Consider the following 19,804-nt stretch of genomic DNA (forward strand, 5'->3'; position numbering starts at 1 on the left):
GTGGAGGGGACAGACATCACCAAAATGTCAGTTGTTGCAGAGAAGAGTTCTGCAAAATCACGTCCAAATGAAACGGGAAGTGGCAAGCAACCTTAGCTTCAGGTGTTGCTGTCTGCATTGCCTCTGTCCTGAATCAAGCACTTCCAAGCAGGCACAGGAGGCACTGAGAGAGACCTGGTCCCATCTGGCTTTGCCCTGCAGCAAGCTGGTCCCGTCTGGCTTTGCCCTGCAGCAAGCAACAGGGAGTTTTTGGTGAACATCTTCTTCTTGTGTGGACAAGGGTCCACACAAGAAGAAGATGTTCACCAAAAACTCCCTGTTGCCTGCTGTGTGCCAGGGGGCTTGCTGCAGGGCAAAGCCAGACGGGACCAGCCAAGCAGCAACGTGCTATAAGAAGGCAGGTAGCTGTTAGGGACTACAATTATGAGCTGGGGAACTTGAGATGGGAATTGGCTCGCTGTGCTGCCTGACAGATATGCAATAGTGTTAGGTATCTTGCTGTTTCGATACCAAATTTTAAGTAACATTGGTCTGTGTTTTAAGGTGATGTGTAGTCAAAACTTCAAGCCAAAACAAGCAGCAACGTGCTATAAGAAGGCAGGTAGCTGTTAGGGACTACAATTATGAGCTGGGGAACTTGAGATGGGAATTGGCTCGCTGTGCTGCCTGACAGATATGCAATAGTGTTAGGTATCTTGCTGTTTCGATACCAAATTTTAAGTAACATTGGTCTGTGTTTTAAGGTGATGTGTAGTCAAAACTTCAAGCCAAAATTCTGAGCAGATCTGAAAAATTGACCTATATCCTCAGGATATAGGGATCCTAAGGATATAGGATAGGATCTCTAAACTAGAGAGAGTCGGGATGAATAGGACCTTGAAAATATAGGGTATTATTCAACCATTCACAGTAACAGATGAATCTCATTCTTGTTGAAGCTGTTCGGCTGGTGTCATTGTGGCTATCAGTACTGATTTATGAAAGAAAAATGCTCTAAAGGAAACATGAAGATTTAGATGGAAACTTTTTTTAGGAAACAATGTTTGCTGAAAAGTGCAGTTTTGGGATGACGACTTGCAGATTTTCCTTAGATATATTTGGTAAATAGTTTTATTCAAAAATAAAAGGGAAAACACTTCTGTAACTGTCTAAATGTTTCTTTTACAAATACTTTCTAAAGGAAATGTTTCAACATTAAATCAACACATCAAACTCATAAATAAAACATCTTTCAGAAAAGGGTTAAACAGCCCCAAATTTAAATGATAATTTCTTTCACTTTTGGTTGAGTGTGATGCTTTGGTCAACCTCGAACAACCGTTTTTTAAAATCTTGTGCCAACTCCCCAAAATGTTATCAGTTTGGATTGACCTAAAAGGGATCTTTTTTAATCTCCGGCTTTTTAGTTTGTCCGCTCAGCCACAAAATCCATTATTCATGTAAGTCTACTCAGTAAGGATTTATAATGGGTAACCCAGCTGACAGGAAGCACAGTCAGATACCAGGAGGAAAGAAAGAAAAAAGACCAATTCCCCAAGGAGCAGAAAAACTGCTGGGAGCATGTGTATGCATGGGGTGTCTGGACAGAGAACGGTGGCAGCTGTGCCTCGGCAGAAGAGCGCTAGAAGGAGTAAAGGATGCATGCTAATCCCAGCCTGACTCAGTCGGAGCTGTCTCAGAGATGGGATAGGCTCCATTTTGAGTCACCAGAGTGATTCGGACATTTGTGGCTAAGTAAAGTCAAATTCTTAATGGCTAGGGAGGGGTTGGCCTTTTGGTCATCACTATGTCAAGTTCACGGATGTAACATCCCAGTCATGACCTCACTGCCTATCAACTTTTGCAAAATGATGCCCTCTCATGCTCTCCAGTTTGCCATCTTGTATTCTGGTGATGGATGCTTGTTTCACAGGACAGATAATTTGACGCTGCTTGGCTTGTTCTAGCCTGGGCATAGAGTGACCAAGTGCTCCCTCAGAGCAAATCAGCTGTAGGAGGCCAAGCCTACCTTCTCTCTCCGGACTCTATTCCACTTGTTAATCAGGGCTTGTGAATTGTGCACTCCCACAATCACCAGTGGAGTAAAAAAAATCCTAAATGACTAAATGAATTCGTACAATGATTAACAGACATGTAATAAATGGAGTTATTGGTTCTTCCTTGAATTCTGTATTCTGCTGCTGTAATCCTGAGTTTTGGAGGGGGCCTCAGATTTCAAAGGCACAACATGTCTGGGTCAGAAATGTGGCTTGGAGGTTTGAATGGGTCATGACCTCAGAGAAGCTGGGATTCACTTGCAAAGCATTAGGTCTTTGAGACCTGGAAGTTAAATATGGGAATGAAAATCACACTGGGGGAGAAAATACTGTGTACAATCTAGCTGAAATATAGTGTTTTAGATGCACCAGTGGAAGTTTGTATTCCTCTCCTTCTTCATCTTTGAACAAGGCCATTCAACTGGAAACCTTGTATGAAGATCACAGAGTTCTTATACTTAGGATTTCTGTGCTAATGGTAATAGGCTTTTTTTTTTTAAAAAAAAGGTAGTTATGGGTAAAAAGTACTAGAAGGAGTTAACCTACCTTTAATTTGGGCAAAACAAGTGCATCCGCATCTCATGTACACCAAACTAGTGAGCTCACTTGTTTTTCTTTGCCATCACACCAGTGAATAAGTTCAAACTAGAGGGCATAGATCTCAATTCCCAGGGTTAGGGAATAAAACATGATTCATATTCATCTCTGGACTTGAAACTGGCAATGTTTAGTTTGCTGGTGGTTGACCATGAGAAGTGGTCTGCTGGGAAAAGGACAGTGACCAGAAGAGAGATGGCAGCATCATCAGTGTGGATGTTGTAGTGATTGCTACAGGAAGATGCTTCTCTACTTGTGGCTGGTAATTTCAGGTCCATAATGTTTAAGCGACGGGTGGTTTGGGACGGGTTATTTCCTTCCTTTCCTTTCCTAGCAGTGCTGACGTCTGTCTGTAGGCAAAGCTTCTGCTGGCAGCGTGGGTCCCAGCATCTTTCTTTGAACTCACTCCAAACTACAGTGGCAGTAGGGTAGGCAGGAGGTTCCCAGACAGTCATGCATTGTTTGAACTCGCCGGTGGTTTGTCCTCCCCCAGCACAAATATTGAAAGGGAATAGCTGAACAGATGAATACCAATGCAGTAAACTCCTAGGAATGCAGACAAAAGCTTATCGTGGCTCTTTAAGCTCTTGGTCCATAGAGACTTGCTCAAGACCAAGATGTATAACCTTGATACTGTCTAACCTAGTCTAACCCTGAGTATAAGAATTTATTAATCTACCTGGAGAGTGATTTTGCTAAGGCTTCTCCCATCATAAAAGATGCAAACTCACTCAAACTACTCTCTATAGCTATCTTCATATGACAGCCAAAAATATTGCTTATTTTGAATATGGAACATGTATATCCCAGCTGTTTTCATAACATAGGGCTTGACAGGTCTGTTTTATTTTTAACACTTTTTGGGGGGGAGGGGTGTCACTATTATTTTTTTCTTTATTTTAACTTTTCTTTTTACCTCTTTTTCTATTACACCCATCAGTGCACAAGTTAAAAAAGAGAAAAAGAACAAAAAAAGAAAAGAAACGTAACTCCCAATTGAAACTCTCAGTCCTTAAACGCCCCTCTCCCCAAAATATTGACCACCCCGTCCCAACATGTGGGAAGGGTGTACCGCAACATAAAATAACAGCACAGCAAATCTCTGCTGCGCTGGGAACACAAAGCAACTTCTTCTACCAATAGCTCTGTAAGGTAACAAGAGAGCATTCCCTCTGACACAGGCTGTCTCGTGTGACCCTCCTTATCCTTCTTCCTTTTCCCCTGAGTCCGTTGCCAGGGTGGACTGTTTCTTTGTATCTCCGCAGGAAGCAGTATCACGCTTCCCCGAGGACGAGCAGTTGGCACGAATTCAAAATGTCATCCACGAGCTCCCCCCATCGCATTACAGGTGAGAAGGTGTCCAGCGAGGTGCTGAGGAACAGTGCGGTGACCCTCATCATCAGGGAATATTGCCTGAAACAGCGCTGGAGTTAATTTCCAGAAGTTAATTCCCAAAAGCTGACTCGCCATTTCCAAATCTGACAATTTATCTGGCATTTAAATATAATTGAACAAACCATTGTTAGAGGTTGAACAAGCTCTCCCTACTGCAGTCTATCATCCTCCTTCCCCAGGTACGACCCCTGTGGCACCCTTGGCCAGCGTCCTGGGTGTGAGGAGAAGATGATCTGCTGGAGGCACTTGAGCAAGAGCTAAGCCCTCAGCCTTTGCAGCATCCCACTCCTTCTCCCATCCATCTGCCACCTTCTCGCACCCATCGCGCTAAGGATTGTTTGGTTCCTACCCCATCCTCGGCCACCCCAGAGCACAGTTGTTCACTGGGGTGTTCACTGCCATCCCGTGTAAATGCTGGCGCTGTAAACCCTCTGTCCTATGGGGTTGTTGTGCCTGTGGTGCCATTGCAGATGCTACCTTTCTTGAGGAGGGGACAACTCTGAGGCCAGGGCTGAGTCTGAGCCTTGCTGTCCCAGTGGGCTGGCATCGGTCACTTGACACTTTTCTCTCTTCATATGAAACTACTGCAGAACACTGGAATACCTGATCAAGCACCTGACTCACCTGGCCTCCTTCAGCAACATGACCAACATGCACACCAGAAATCTGGCCTTGGTGTGGGCTCCCAATCTCCTCAGGTACAGTAGAGAGTCCTCTAATACAGAGACCAATGCTGAGCTCCAAGGGGAGCACCAACACTTGAGCCTGGAGACCCATCCATTGAGGGAAATGCAAAAACAGGGAAAAGCAGAACAACTAAAAGGAACAGTAGAGCAGAGCAAACAGCTTTTAAAAGGAGAAAAAATTCTTCCAGGTGGAATAATCTGAGGTCTTACTGCCAGCACCCAAGGAAGCTTGTGGTTTTGAGTGTTTCTCATTAAAACAAAGCTGTTATTTGCAAGTTGAGCACATTGATTTAAAAACGAGGCATTAGCTCATCACTGTGGAACGGAAATGACATTTCTGACAGTGCCAGTGCTTCTGCAGTGGGGCGGTGAGAGACAGCAAGGCTTGGAAGGGAGGGCAACAGGCAATAATACTACAGGCCTGTGCCCAGATCTGCTTGAGCATAAGTGAGATGAGTTGGTGGGCTTAAGATGGCATCTAGTGTCAGATCTCAAGACCACCAGCTAGTTTGTAATGTTTGCTATGCCTGTCACTCTGCTGGGAAGAGGCCCGGATAAGATGCAGGCAGAGGTTTGGCTGATATGTTGTAGAGCTAAGCAGAACAAGAAAAAATAGTATCTGGGAAAAAAAAAATTGAAATATTTTCTATCTTGTTGAAATTCCCTTCCCCGTCCATCCCATACCCATGTATTGAGAGGAACGAACTATGCAGGGAGAGTCCAGGACTGCAGGTGGGGAGGAGAGGGGAGCTGGCAGAGCTGGCGGGGGGAGCCCTGAGCTGGCAGAGGACAGGAGGGAGGGACATTGGCTAGAGAGGTACAGGCCTGAAAAGCATTCTCTAAAGAGTTATCTCACCCTTTTAAATCACGAATCAGGCAGAGCAGGTTCTGAAAATGAATCAAATGTTGACTCTATTGAATATCGCAAAGTGGACCTTTACTACTGAGACATTTTTATTCTAGCATCTGTCCTTGTCAAAAAAACTGAAGTCTCTTTCCTTTTGCAATCTTTCCTAAGTGCAAGTCCCAGGGAGGAAAAGAAAGGAGCAAGCAATGCAACTGCAGTCTCCTTACAGGGTTATCCTCTTGGCAATGCCCCAAGCTATTATCTAACACACCAGTCATTAACTTTACAAAGGATCCATTGCCCAGAGATAATTTCTTCAGCAACACTTTGGCATGTCAAGATAAGGAATGTTTCTTCGCTGAGAGCAAGAGTGAGAATGTGGGAGTGTAGGGGGGCAGAGAAGCACAGGGCACACGACAAAGCATTGAAAAAATTGGCGTGGGGAAGACCTGAGCAGGGTTTTAAGGGATTTCACTGAAAGATGATTGAAGCATTGAGTGGGGATCTGGAAGCAGTGTTTGAAGGCTCCCGCATTGTCTTTCAGGCCCAACTTCGAAATAGCTAAAAGAGGAGCATAGAGGGAGAAGAGAGGAGTTTGAGAGTCACAGTTTTATCTACTGCTGAAGAATGTAGAAGTGAAGTAGGGAAAATAACACAGGCAGGAAAGAAAGCAGCAGAGGTGACAGACAAAACAGGGAAAATAATTTTTAAAAGAGTGAAAAGGCAGAGAGGATGAGGGCCTGTGAGGGAAGGAGAGCAAAAGATGCAGCAAGAGTGGGGAAAAAATCCCTGTTCTAAGTCTTGCAGGAAGAAAATTGATCTCTCTTTGCCAGGGGCTGTGTGTGGCAATGCTGGCTACTAGCATACCTCTTTCCTGGTGCAGGTCAAAGGAGATTGAGGCGGTTGGCTGCAATGGGGATGCAGCTTTCCTGGAGGTGCGAGTGCAGCAGCTGGTGATTGAGTTCATCCTGAATCACGTGGATCAGATCTTCAACAACAACAGAAAAGACAGCTGTGCGGAGAACATTGGTAACAACGTCCCTGAACCACTCTATGTGTCACTTGCCATGTACTCCAGCTCTAACTGTATCCCCTTTCACTAATATTTCAAGCACATCAACCCTTACTGGGCTCACAGACTCCCCCAAACACACCTTAAGCCCAATCCCTCATTACTCTTGTCCTCTTCATCCCGATCCCCAATGTTTTCTTTCTGAATACTAGCCTCCTTCAGTGTGCTCCCAGATTGCCCTATGGCTCATCTTTTGCATGATCTCACTTGGCTTAACCCTTTCTGTAAAAGGAAGACCACCTGATTTCTTCTCAATCCTGGCCTAAACTTCCTCTCAGCCCATCAGTCACAGTCTCAATTCTTCTCTCAGGCTCCCCCAGCTATAATTCCTCATACTGATGATACCTGCCCTGCAGCCACCATATCCACCCAAGTCAGAGGCCACACTCCCAAGATAAAACTTAAGTTTGTGTTCTAAAAACTTATGTCTTGTACTTGGGGACATTTTATAAAAAGAGATTTTTTTTCCTGGAACATCAACAGTCTTGGGAGATGCTGATTTTTGCTAGTGACAGGTTTGTTGTCAAAATGCTTTTAAGCCTGGGAAGTGAGAGGGCTTGGATCCACAGTGACCTCACATAATTTCAGAAATATGCATTGTTCTGTTTTACACACTGGGAAGACTCATAATACCTGCAGAAGTGAGGGAGTAACCTTTCTGCTTTCCAGCCCTGTGTCATCTTGTCCCATCCACCTTTCCCTTAATATGTGGCATTCCCTGCTAGTCTGTCCTTGTAGCCCGCAGTTCCAGTGCAGTGCCCTGCTCGACCTGTAGCATCCCTGCTCTGCTGGTGCGGGTGCCATTCCTATGCCCTTGTTTATGCCCTGGCAGAAGGCACAGAGTAAAAAAGTGCTCCTGTACTGCCTTAAGCATTGCAGCAAAACATTGACTAGTAAATTCCAAGGCTTCTGGTTGTACTGCAGGTCACTGGCCCAAAACTGACCCAAGTTTCGTAAGTGCTGAACACTGCTGATCTTTAACAGCTGTGTGGAGTCAGGAGAGGAACATGCTGATGGTCCCAGTTGATTTCTTAGTGGGAAAGTGCCCCTTCACCCAGCCCCCCTGCACAAGCAGGAGCTTGCACCCTGCTTCAGCAGAAGGGCTAAGTACATAATGGACTATGGAGACTGTGCTTCCTTTATGCATGTCGAGGAGGTCTGTTTAGGACAGGGCTGTTGGTGGGGTGGCATATGGGAAGTTGGCTTTGCCACTGCCCATGTAAACAGAGACTTTCAGTTTCCAGGGCTGTTGGTCACTCGCCTTTCCATAGCCCTGAAATGCATTAGAAAGGTAAAGTAATGCTGGTTTTTAGAACAGCCCCCCTTCCTGGAACAAGACAAGGAGAAAGATGTGGAAGTGAGAGAAAGAATTAGGAACCAGGTTTGGATTGGGGACGGAACTGCTCCAAAATCTGGGGAGGGAGCGAGGTAAGGAGGGAGGAGAAAGGGGAATGTGTGAATCCTGGTTGTTTTCAGAGACGCCTCTTTCACACCGAAGCGTCTACAGCAGAGGCAGCAAGTCTGTGCAATGCAGCCTTTGGCTGGTGAGCGTGGCCCCTGCTGGGAATGTACTCAGATGGATAAGGTTGCTGGGGAGATGGAAGACTTATCTGACAAAAAGTCTCTCTCCCTGCACGTGCTACTCCTTTCCTCCCTCTGCAGGAGATGTTCCAGTCAAATAAAGACATGAAGCTCTTGCTCTCATCTCTCCTCACCCCAGGTGGGAATGTATTTTCTTGCTTTTCAGAGAGCGCATCGGTTGTGAAAAGTCCGACCCTCCCCTCAGCCTCCCTGCCGATGAAACTGGTGAGCCTGGAAGAAGCACAGGCACGGAGTCTGTCTGCCTCTCACCCTGCTCGGAAGGAGAGAAGAGAGAACAGCTTGCCTGAAATTGTCCCTGTAACTGGGTCCCTCTTCCACACAGTTGTTGACCTCCCCGACAGCAAGTAAGAGCCAAGAGGAGTGTAAAGTGCAAACAAAAAAGTGCAGGTTCCCCAGCATGATCAGGAATGAGACTTTTGTTAGTGTGATATCCCCACACCTGCACGCATGAATCTACAGCCACCACTGAGAGAAAATTGTGTGCCCTTCTCAGAAGAGGCACAGCTGCTCCTGAGAAGCATTGCACTTGCTGGGTTCATAGCTCCACAAGTCCTCATCCCTCCAGTGGGGCAGAATCTCGCAGACCTCCTGCAGGAGGAATTAATTGTCTTTGTATCCTTGTGTTAGCTCAGGATTAGGCTAAATATGGGCTGAATGTGGAGCAGGTCAGGACACAGCTCTCCTATGAGTTCCACCTGCTGGCAGCTGGTCCACGGCGCGCCTGGTGGCATTGACCTGCTCAGCTTCATCGTTCTCCAGGTTCCTTTGCACTCATAGCCAAGCAGAAAGGCGAATTTTCACTCCTAGCACAGAGAGATATTTACACAGTGGCACCTATGCGACCTATGCCTATGCCAGGAGAAGAGTCCGATTTCAGCTGACGTTGCTGCATTTGTTGGCACTGCTGCCCAGCATAAGTATTTATCTATTGGTCTATCTATCTGTTAATATATGGCCACTGTACTGCCTGGTTCTGAGAGATTATAGCTTCTGCAGCAGGAGGCTCATTAATCTACTGACCCATAAAGAACCGGAGCAAAGATATTTATTTGCACCTGATACATTAAAGCAAAAACGAGCCATCTAACAGAATACTGGCAATAGGATAATCAGCTTAATACAAAAGGGTGTATTGCCCCTCTAGAGTACCTTTTCCTTTCTCACTTGAAGAGAACAGTCCTATCCCCAAGATATTAATTCTCTTTGTAGGACTGATTTGATTTGTGCTCTTCTGAGTACAGATCTGAAAGAAAAGCAGAACTATGTGGGTAGAAAGCCCATTATGGAGAGCAAGACAGGGAGATAAGAGAGGTCTTGCTCTGGAAGAGGGGAGACTGAAGGAGGAGTCAGAATGGGTATGTGAAGGAAATAAAACAGAGCTTCGTGTAGTAATATGCATAGAAGAAAACTGCTTTCAGGAGTAGCAGCTTCTTTCTGTTTAAAGCTGGGATTTCCAAAGAGACACAGGGAACTGGTGTCCCACTTCCTCTGACAGTTATGAGAAATTGATTTAATTCCCTTAAGCCTCCTCCTTTTTGGTTAATACATTATACCTGCATAAGATCATATAACACCTATGACTAAATTAATGTTGGCCTGAGAAGTGTTAATAGCTAGTTTGTATTAAGCGATCTTTTTATTTTTGCAAATCCATAAAAACTATGAGATATGTGGACTTTAAAGAATAGCTTTGTGCACTGAGTGATAGTACCAGTTCCATCAGTCCTCTGGAATTTATCTTGCATTCCGTCATTAAAACCCGTTAAAAAAGCAATTTTTCTTTACTGTATTGCAAGATAGTTCTAGCCTTGGAAACCTCTCCTTTCTGGATGCGAGCATGGTTGGTTGCTCAGTCAATCACAGTTGCTGTAGCATGATGCCAGAGGCAACTCTCTGAAGAGTCGGCTTAGGTGTCTTTCCATCCATGACGTGGTTAAATCAGCAATACAGATAAATCACTTACAGAAAAGCAAGAGTTGGTTGTGTAGCTATGCCTTGCATGCCTTAGAATCAAAAGAGGTGTGAGAAGGAAAGAGGGACAGTGTTGAGGGGAGAGAGCTCAGAGGCTTTTGTGGGATATTAAAAAGACAAAAGTCTCTAGAATTTGGTAACCTCCTGAGCCCTTTTTCCTTCCAGGAGAAAATTATCTACCAAGTCCAAGAAATGGAAGTCGATATTTAACTTGGGCCGTTCTGGCTCAGAATCAAAGTCTAAACTGAGTCGAAATGGGAGTGTCTTCGTAAGGGCACAGAAGCTTTCTGGTAAGAACACACTTTTCAGTTAAGTATTTCTCTCTGCAGCTTTCTCCTGCGATATTGATTGCATGGGGCACCTGTATCCACATGACACTAATACCATTAGACTTGAGATAGTCTAACGGGGTCATGTTTGTTGCCTGGTTTCATGTACATCTCATTTTCACATGATGGCGAGAAGCACCCTTTTAGGAGAATATGCCAGACAGCTACAGTAAATATTCCGTTTTGGTATGTGATAAACAGGCTCCCATTGCCCAGCTGTCAAGCTTGGGGACTAGGAAATGCTATGTAGGTTTGGATGAGTCCACTCTTCCAGCCCAGCCAGCCTCTGGCTCCTAATGTTCCTTACACAGCACTGGGTGAATGGCTGCCCTTCTAGGCTGTCCTTCCACTAAAAGGCATTAAAGAACCAACTGTGTTCAGTGTCTTTGTGAAGGCGCCAGGAGTTCATATGGCTCCTGGCTCTCAGCACTTCCAGGGAAGCTATTACTTTTGCAGAATTTACAAGAGAGAAGTTGTCTTTCCTCCTGGCTGTAATCCCAAGTTCTAGCCCCTCCTGAGCTGCAATCTCTTAAACACTCTGCTTCCTAGAAAATCACATGGCAGTGCCAATTCCCAGTGTTCAGAAATGATGACTCAAGTTCTAAAAATCATGAAGTTCACTTAAAAGTAATCACTGTTTTTAAAAGGAAAGCATACCTTTTTTTACCTGAGTTTATAAAGAAGTGTTTCGGGTTTGTATGTCCTAGATTTTTTTAGTATCTCCAAGTCAAGAAATTTACTTTTTGAAAAGAAGATGAAGGTGGAATTTTTTTTTATAATCTCATGACTCCAGGAGCTGGTGTTTGGAGGAGCACTACCAAACATTGCAAGACTTAAAATAAAATAGTTAATGTTGGCAACATTACCTACCACCACATATAAGAGAGGCTGTATTTGGATCAGAACTGAGTGTGAAGCCAAATGCTGGATCCAGCTCTTTTTGGACCTCTGCCTTCCCCCATGTTTTGCATGTACAGATGGCCTCGCATAGGGTGCCCATGGCAGACCTCAAAATAGCTCTCCATCCTATTTTGATCATGGGATCACCTTCTCACTTTGATAAGGAATACTCTGTCCCAAAATAGTGCTAATCCAAGGATGCCCAGCAATGACTGGAGCCCAGTGATCGTGGGGGCTGAGCCTTGTTCCAGGTGCAGTACTGAGTGACAGGAGGCTGTACATATTCACCAGCAGGACACACAAATGCACAACCGTGCACAGAGATTTAGGCACCGAAGTAGTGCTTTTGAGAAGCAGTGCTTTAGCGCTGCCATGTAGGATTTTTGTGTGCTCTTTGCTTACAGCCTAATGTGAGGAAACAGATGAACTTGCTGTTGAAACTCAGCACATGCTTTAACACAGTTCGTGTCCATGCACACGAGTCTGCAAGTCACATAAAATGCGATCTCCATGGCTTAAATTCTGTTCCTCCAGGAAAGTGGAGCCAGTGCTCAAGACATCATGCCATATGAACGTAAAAGGTAGCCAGGACTCCATATAAATGCAAAAAGTAGCTGGAGTTTCTCCTATGCTCATGTGAAAGTCAGTCCCAGAAGCCTTAATTATATAAACAAATGAAGTCCAACAAGCCTGCTCACTTTCTGCCTTACCTACTTTGTGCAGCTTTGTAAACAGCAAACTTTGCTCCCAGACATTTTCCAGAGCTCCAAAAGCTCTTTTTGGGCTGCCAGAGACTAACTTGTCTTCCTTGCCAGCTACATTCCCCCCTAAAAATCTCCCCTTTTCAGAGCGGTAACAGCTACACGCCTCCACAACCTCTCAGGAACAGACCTGTAGAGTGTCTGGTGACAAATTGCAGCTTGTTTCTGGACAAGCAAGCCCAGCGAGGATGACCAGGAAAATAGGTTGCTTACTGCCCTCATAAATTTCTTGGAGTGCTTGCTGGAGGCAGGGTATGCTCATGCCAGCGAAAGAGCCTGAGAGTGCAACATAAAAATAACCTAACATTTGCTATCAGGAATGAGAGGTGAGAAGGCTTTTATGTCAGTTTAGTTAAAAAGTCCCCACAACCAATAGCCTGACTTGATCAGGGAGGGCAGTGGCGCATAACAGCTTTGGGGATGCTTGACTGCTTCACAGTGGAGATGGTGCTGACTGGCTGGGTTAAGTATAGCTCTCCACGTGTCCGGCAGGTGCAGAGCTGTTGTTAGCGCTAGCAGATCCACAGCTGTGTGGACAAGTGGTGTGGGTAATAAGCCGCGTGGTGTGGATACAGAGGGGGAACACTTGGAAATGGAAAATGACTTTGATTTCTGCCTGGCATGCCTGTCTATATAAGCCTTTGGTCTTTATGGGCTGAAACCTGCAAAGCCACAGGATCTGAAGCCTGTTTCTAAAACTCATTTTCCATAGAAAAAGCAACTATTCGGCCCGCGAAGAGCATGGACTCACTGTGTTCCCTGCCAGTGGAAGGTGAGACATCAATAACTATACTGTAAGGGCAAAAGATTGCACCTCTGCATTCTCAGCTTTCCCCTGTGCCTGCATGTATGTGGTGGTCTGTTTCTTTGCCTATCTCACCGTATCGTGTACCTTTGTATGCTTGTGCCATGGCTGCTGACATGTGCCCCCACCTTTGTGTGCATGCATTTGTAACCCTTTTCTGTGTCTTTTATGTTGGTGCATGCACCTGAGATTTACCACTGTGCCTAGCTGCATCTTTATTAGCAGTGGGATTGCTTCGATTTCATTCTTGGTTATTCTGGGCACAAAATTCCCATTTATAAGGAAAAGTATAAAGCAGTGAAAAGTGCTTGCAATAAGCCAACAAAGCCTGCAGCTATGATCTTTGTGGGCAATGCATGCTAGCCCTAGACTTGGCTGTATCTGATTGAGAGAGGCCCCTAATAAGTGTCTTACGTGATTTCCACTGGACGGCATTCTACCCAGCCCTGCCCTGGGTTTGAAGAAGGCCCCAGGGCTGGAGCCTGGAAGGTCTTCACTGCGTGCTGTCCCCATGTCTCTGGGGAAATGTGGGTATTCACCAGGGCAGGACTCATCCCTGGAGGGACTGAGGAGGGCTCCTCAGAGAGGAAGGTTGCTTGCTAGTGCTTTGCTTCCCACTGACTCCCTCCTATCTTCACACCTCTAGGGGAGGATGAAAAGAGCAGATTCAAACGGACAGTGACTACTGGAGGGTTTTTTGTTCCGGTAATGAAGATACGGACAGGTGGCACAGGCAGCTCATATGACCTCAGCAAGGAGAATGAGTGGGAGCGGGACGGATCTGCCATGGGGGCCAAAGGATGCTCAGACCTGAGTCCTCCTCGGACACCGCAGGCAAAGTCACCCCCTGAGCAGCTGAAGGTCTTCCGGGCAGCAGAGGATGCCGAAAACGAGCAGACTTCCTCCAAAGGTGGCCGCATGTTCTACACCTCCGAAACAGCTGCCAAGTCAGGCTGGAGGCCTCCCCTCGTCACCAGAGGAAAGCCCTGAACATCTCAGAGCCCTTCGCCGTCTCTGTCCCCCTCCGGGTATCCGCAGTCATCAGCACCAACAGCACTCCCTGCCGCGTGCCCGCCAAGGAGAAGCTTTCCCTCTCCAGCCTAGAGGAGCTGTCTTCCCTGGTGGCCGAGAGCACGAGCCCCTCTGCCTTGGAAGCGGGAACGCACACAAGGACAGAGCAGGTGCTGGAGCGGAAGGAGAAACAGCCGGGGCCCACCCTGCCACTGGAAGCATCCAGAGGTAAAAGTGTGTTAGGTAGGGGGATGTGGGGCCTCTGCCGGGCTACTGGAGGTGCCCTGCAGCTCGGTGGTGTGGAGGTTGCTCCAGCCTGCTCCTGGGCAGGAAAGACACCAAACTGTAGCGGGGAAGGTGTTGATGGTAGCAGGTCAGGTTGGTGCTTGTTGCAGTAATGAGACTGGGGAGGTGGGTGGCCTTCCAGCAACGTCCTATTGTGCCCAGAGGGAGCTCTTTAGCTTTGTTAGCTGACGCAGGGTTGAAACAGCAGCGCTTTGTCTCAGGGCACGTGTTTTCAGTCACAAGTAGTTACATCGTTCATTTGTGTTTCTGATCCAGGCTCTCACCCTGAGGAGCTGGTGGCAGCCAGGAAACCCGAGTCCTTAGAACCTCCACAGCCAGCAGCAGAAAATCAGGAGACGTTATGTGGGCAAAGCAGCTGCACAAGCAGCACCAGCAGCCCCCGGCAGTCCTCAGAGCAGAGTCCCACCTTGGAACAAACACCAGCCTCAGAGTTTCATACGCGGCCGCTCCCTGCAGACAAAGTAGAGCAAGGACAGCTCAAGATGAAGGATGTCTCCTCAGAAGGCAGCTGTGGCCAGCAGGAAATTGAGATGGCTAAGATGGAAGAAGGGTCGCGCTTAAGAGATGTGGTAAGGAAGAGGGCATGAGAAAAAAGATGGGGGACAATGTCATGGTGGTGACTGGGAGGTTGTTTAAAGTTTCATTGTGCGTCTGTAGTCATGAAAACTCAGTCTATGACCTAGGTTAAGCAGGGTCAAGAATTGACCATGTACTGATTTCACTTCTGTGCACATCACCATGTGGTGATTTACCTTTACACAACTACCTACTGTCCTCTTTTGGTCTTCTTTTCCTGTAATTATACAATTGCAGTCAGTTCAATCTGTCTGCTCTGGGACTCTTCAGATGTGAGACTGTCCGGATATCTGAGCATTTTGACCCATGGTCTCTGAATTCCCCTTCTATTTTTGCTGTCCCATTTGTCCTGGACAGCCTGAACAGTCCTGTTTTCTTCCATTCTCTACACACTATTTTTAAAATTATTATTATTTTTCCTCCTCTCTATCTCTAGTAGAGCTTTTTCACGAAGTTTCTTACAGCGATACTCATCTCTGGACAGCTATTTAAAGATCTGTTGGCATAGCTCCTTGAATAGATTATTCATGCCTGTTCGTGTGCAATTTGGGAACGCAGATCTTCTGGCAAGGCCAAGCGAGCCTGAATGGGAAGAGCTGAGAAACAGGCTGAGACATTCCAGCTACTCATTCACCTCACTCTTTCAGTACATCTGTCCAGGCCTCATTTTGGCTGCACCTCAGATCTTCTCCATAAACTTATTTCCTTCCTTGAACTGGTAGCAGTATGCGTGTGTCTGTTTCTGTACCCATGAGTGTGCTCATCCAGGAGCCTGTCTGTTCTAAGAGGGCTGTTTGAGGAAAATGGAGGGGTATTTACTGGCAAGTTGTGAGCTGCCAGGTCATGGCATTTCTTCTGTTTTTCAGACTGAGGAGGACCCTGCGAATGCCCTTCTAGAACCGCTGTGGCCAGAGATACAGCAGGAACTGAAAATTATTGAACCTGAAGAGGAGCTCTTGCTCTTGCCAGCAGCTGTCCCCAAGATGGGCCTAATTTCTGAATCCTCTTCTTCAGTACAAACAGATAGTTCTTCCTCTGGCCCAGGGCAGAGTCCAACACCGTCTGAGCAGAAATCTGCAAGCAGAACACCACAGATAACAACTCAGGTGCCTTTATTTGGTGCCGGTATGGAACAACAAGAAAACCTCCACAACTGCCAGTCTGATGTGGTTGCACAGCAGAGCTGTGCTTCAGCTCTACCCAAACTGGGTACTCTTCTGACTGGCACAGCCGCTCCAAAGAACCACCACCCAGTGGTGGACAGCAGGAGTGAATGTCTCACTCCTCCCCTGGACTGGAAGCTTCATAGTCAATCAGAATTTAATGAGGTTGCCCCAAGTCGTGAATTTTCTTGTTCTAAAGGAGCATGTCCAGAGTCAGGGAGAGAAAAAGATAGCACTTGCCAGCTGCAGAGGGAAAAGGAAGGTCTTACCAGAGTCCAGACTCAGAAGGAGAAGCCTGAGATAATGACTGCTGATGAAAGGGACACATTCTCCTCCAAGGCGCTGAGTGGAGCTGGAATCCAGGAGCTGAAGGAGGGCAATGCTGTTAGCAGAACCCATGATGCTGGTGACCAGGATGATGAGGATGCCTGGACAGATAATGTGCAGAGCTTAGAACTTGTGGAGCCATGGGAGGATCACCAGTGGGTTACAAGCCCACTCCATTCCCCTACCTTTAAGGACTTTCAGGAGAAGATGATACCAGAGTTTCAGCCACAGAGCCAGAGAGCAGAGATAGGCCTTTCTCTTAGACCACGATTCAGTCGCAGCCTCTCCCTGGACAGTAAAGACACAGTGATGAGTCTGTGGACTATCCCATTCTCTTCCATAGATGCCACTGACCAGCAGCAACTATGCAGTGACATTCTGCCAGTGACTTGTGAGCTTCCCAAAACACAACCCATCTCCCCCTCTAGTTTGGGCAAAGCTAAGCAAGATGAGAATGGCACAAGTCCTCCAGAAGAACTTTCAAAACCTGAGGAGCTGAGGTACCCCCTCAGCAGGGAGGAAGCACCAGCTGAGAAAGAAGGACCCTCCAGAATCCCTCTTTCAGAGCCAGAGGAAAAGAAAATGGATGTGAGCAAAGAAAATCCTTGGAGCTCACAGCTTGAGCTGCCTTTACCATACCAAAATAGCCCAGGCAGTTCTTCACAGGTGAAGAAGACAAAGGAGGAGTTATCCATGTCTCAGGACACTGTCCTGGGAGGAGAGACGGTTACCAAAGCATTGTGCTCTGCCACTGAGTCACAGCTGAGTAATAAAGGTGAAGAAACACCTCGCAAAGTGAAGACTAGGCCATCGTCCCTCAACTTGGATTCACTCCTTCCAGCCCCAGATTTCTTCACATTCGAGAGCCTGTCCATGCCCTCTGCCCCCGGGAACTTCTTGTGTGGGCAGAAGGAAGTAAAAAGCAGTGATTCTGTCCCATCCCTGCCGACTGCCTGCCCTGCTGCCAGTAAAGGCGTACCCTGGGCGTCTCATTTCAATGCCCACGTGGATCTAGATTTGGATTACCTGGCAGTGGCCCATGCCACCACCGGCCGTCGTAACTCTGCCCCTGTCAGCGTGTCAGCGGTCAGGACCTCCTTCATGATTAAGATGTGCCAGGCTAGAGCGGTGCCCGTAATACCGCCCAAGATTCAGTACACCCAGATCCCCCAGCCCCTGCAAGCTCAGAACGCTGCTTCACCGGCTGAGAAGAAGGAAGCAGAAGCCAAGCAGGCCGTCAGGCAGACTCAACGGGTGGCATGGAGCCACCTGGAGGCCCCCAAGAGCCCACTGACAGAGAAGAAAGCCAAAGCAGAGAAAGAAAACAGTGACCCAACTCAAAAGGACTCAGCCTGTCCTTGGCACAGCAGCCTTGGCTCTCCGCTGGAGCCATCTCAGTCCAGTCATCACCCCGCTCTGGATGCCCCTGTTCTGCGCCGAAAGCGCACCTCTGAGGGGGAGACAGCTGGAGATAACCCTCAGTCCTCGAAGATGGAGAGGCCATCAGGGTTCTCCAAGCCTTCCTACAGATCTAGGCCTGGGAGGCCCCAGAGTCTGATTCTCTTCAGTCCCCCTTTCCCCATTATGGACCATCCCTCATCTTCAGCAGACTCCAGGGTGTTGTTATCACCCATAAGGAGCCCCACTCAGACCACCTCTTCGAGCCCCATTTGTGGCGATCTGTCTGAGACTTCACGGACAACGCCTGAGGGGGTGACACTGCGGAACAAAATGACCATCCCCAAGAATGGCCAGAGACTGGAGACCTCTACTAGCTGCTTTTACCAGCCCCAGAGGCGCTCTGTGATTCTGGATGGACGAAGTGGGAGGCAGATCGAATAGCAACTGCTTCTCTTATTCCTTTTCCGTGGTGGATGGGATGGGAGTGTCCAAGACCAACTCTGTTGCCATTTTCCTGTTGTTATAACTATTTTGTGCAAGATGGACCCAAATCCTTTACGGTTTCCTGCAAAGCGTTTTGCCACAGAGGGTCATAGTCTTTTTGTCTTGCTTTTCCTTCCCTTTCTCACTCCTGCCTAGTCCCTCACTGTCTGCTTTTTTTTTGTAAGCCAGTCCCAGGGAACTTGCATTTCCTCGTACTTATTGTCTTACAAGCCTTGTGAAAGTCTCATCCTCCATATGGAAAAAAGGAAAAATAAATCTTGGTATAATTAGAAAATAGGGCTGGGAGGAAACACTGTTCCAAAGCACTGCAGCCCAGGGTGCAGGGGCACAACATCTGCTGAGGAGGTAAGTCCAGATGTTTGGGACCTCCTTCCATTGTTTCCCAGCCACCATGAATGACCATGCCTATCCATCTCTGTTGCCTGATTTAGACAGTATAAATAAACAGTGCAAGGAGACTGGGAATAGCTGAAGAGGAAGGTGAAGCTGGCATGAGCAAGTCATACAGAGTGTGAGACACCCAAGGATGTTCCAGTGACGAACATACAACCTGAAGGCGCTGCCTCCAGCTCTATCCTTGCATCAAAGACGTGCTCTTTCCAGCACGTGCAAGCAATGAAAGTAGCTGGACAGGAAAGGCCTAGTTGTTCTTTTAATCTTCCAAGTCCTGCTCATGAGTTTTGTTGTGCTCAGCCACACTTCCCCGGGCAGACAACATCCGTGTGGCTTGGGAATGAGTGTGTAGCTGACTATCCAGCGGTAGAGACTTCTCAGGCTAGTATCAATGAAGGCAAAGATACGGTCGTAACAAAGGCCAGTATCAAATATTTTCATCATTGCTTAAAGCCAGATGACACCTCTGCAACTATCTCCACCCGTGCTTCACACTGCCAACAGCAGAGAAAAGCAAGAGGATCTTCTGATCTGCACATCCTTGGGCTATTGCCCTCTTGCACCCTGACTGACATATCTTTGACCCTTGGTCTTTCATTGCCACTGTGTGGCATGTCCCCAGGTGCTTTTTTCTCCTTTAAACTTCCTCTCCTTGTGATTTTACATTGTTTCTTTGAGAGCATGGCTGGATGTCACCTCCCTGGCCCTCAGTGCTTTGAGGTTGATTAAAAGTATGGTAAAGAGGATGATTTGTGGGACTGCAGAACAGATCATGAACAGTATCCTGAGAGGGGGATTTGAGGTGAATCAAACTCTCTGCTGAAGGGCCGTTATTGTTACAGGCAAATACACATTCGTATAAGCAACAACTGCCACGGGAATAGAATTAAAGCTTCCTTTACAAAGCCTCTAACTCTATGTTAACCACAGGCTCATCTATTGCCTGGTATGTGACTGTGGGCAATTGCAAAGTCAGGTACAGCTCGTGTTGTCTCTGCAATTTAAATGTCACTAGCGACTACGGAGGAGATGGGAACACAGGCGTTGCTGCAAGCACTGAGATTGTCCCTGTAATGGTGCTTGCAGGGGCCATCATTCATGGAGATGTCTAAGTCTGTAGGC

The 19,804-nt window shown here is 47.0% G+C and overlaps 1 protein-coding gene across 1 annotated transcript in view; it reads left to right on the forward strand.

Annotated features, from left to right (window-relative positions):
* LOC104077862 (rho GTPase-activating protein 31-like) overlaps positions 1–18,226 on the forward strand; it is a 56,281-nt gene extending 38,055 nt beyond the window's left edge. Inside the window, 10 exon segments of the mRNA XM_009579260.1 lie at positions 3,899–3,981; positions 4,619–4,726; positions 6,445–6,590; positions 8,381–8,579; positions 10,372–10,496; positions 12,909–12,968; positions 13,648–13,953; positions 13,956–14,240; positions 14,574–14,887; positions 15,761–18,226. Coding sequence (XP_009577555.1) covers positions 3,899–3,981; positions 4,619–4,726; positions 6,445–6,590; positions 8,381–8,579; positions 10,372–10,496; positions 12,909–12,968; positions 13,648–13,953; positions 13,956–14,240; positions 14,574–14,887; positions 15,761–18,226 — 4,092 coding nt within the window.
* Positions 18,227–19,804: the final 1,578 nt, after the last annotated feature.

The sequence above is a fragment of the Fulmarus glacialis genome, unplaced genomic scaffold (genome assembly GCF_000690835.1).
Source record: "Fulmarus glacialis isolate BGI_N327 unplaced genomic scaffold, ASM69083v1 scaffold13566, whole genome shotgun sequence".
NCBI classification, from domain to species: Eukaryota; Metazoa; Chordata; class Aves; order Procellariiformes; family Procellariidae; genus Fulmarus; species Fulmarus glacialis.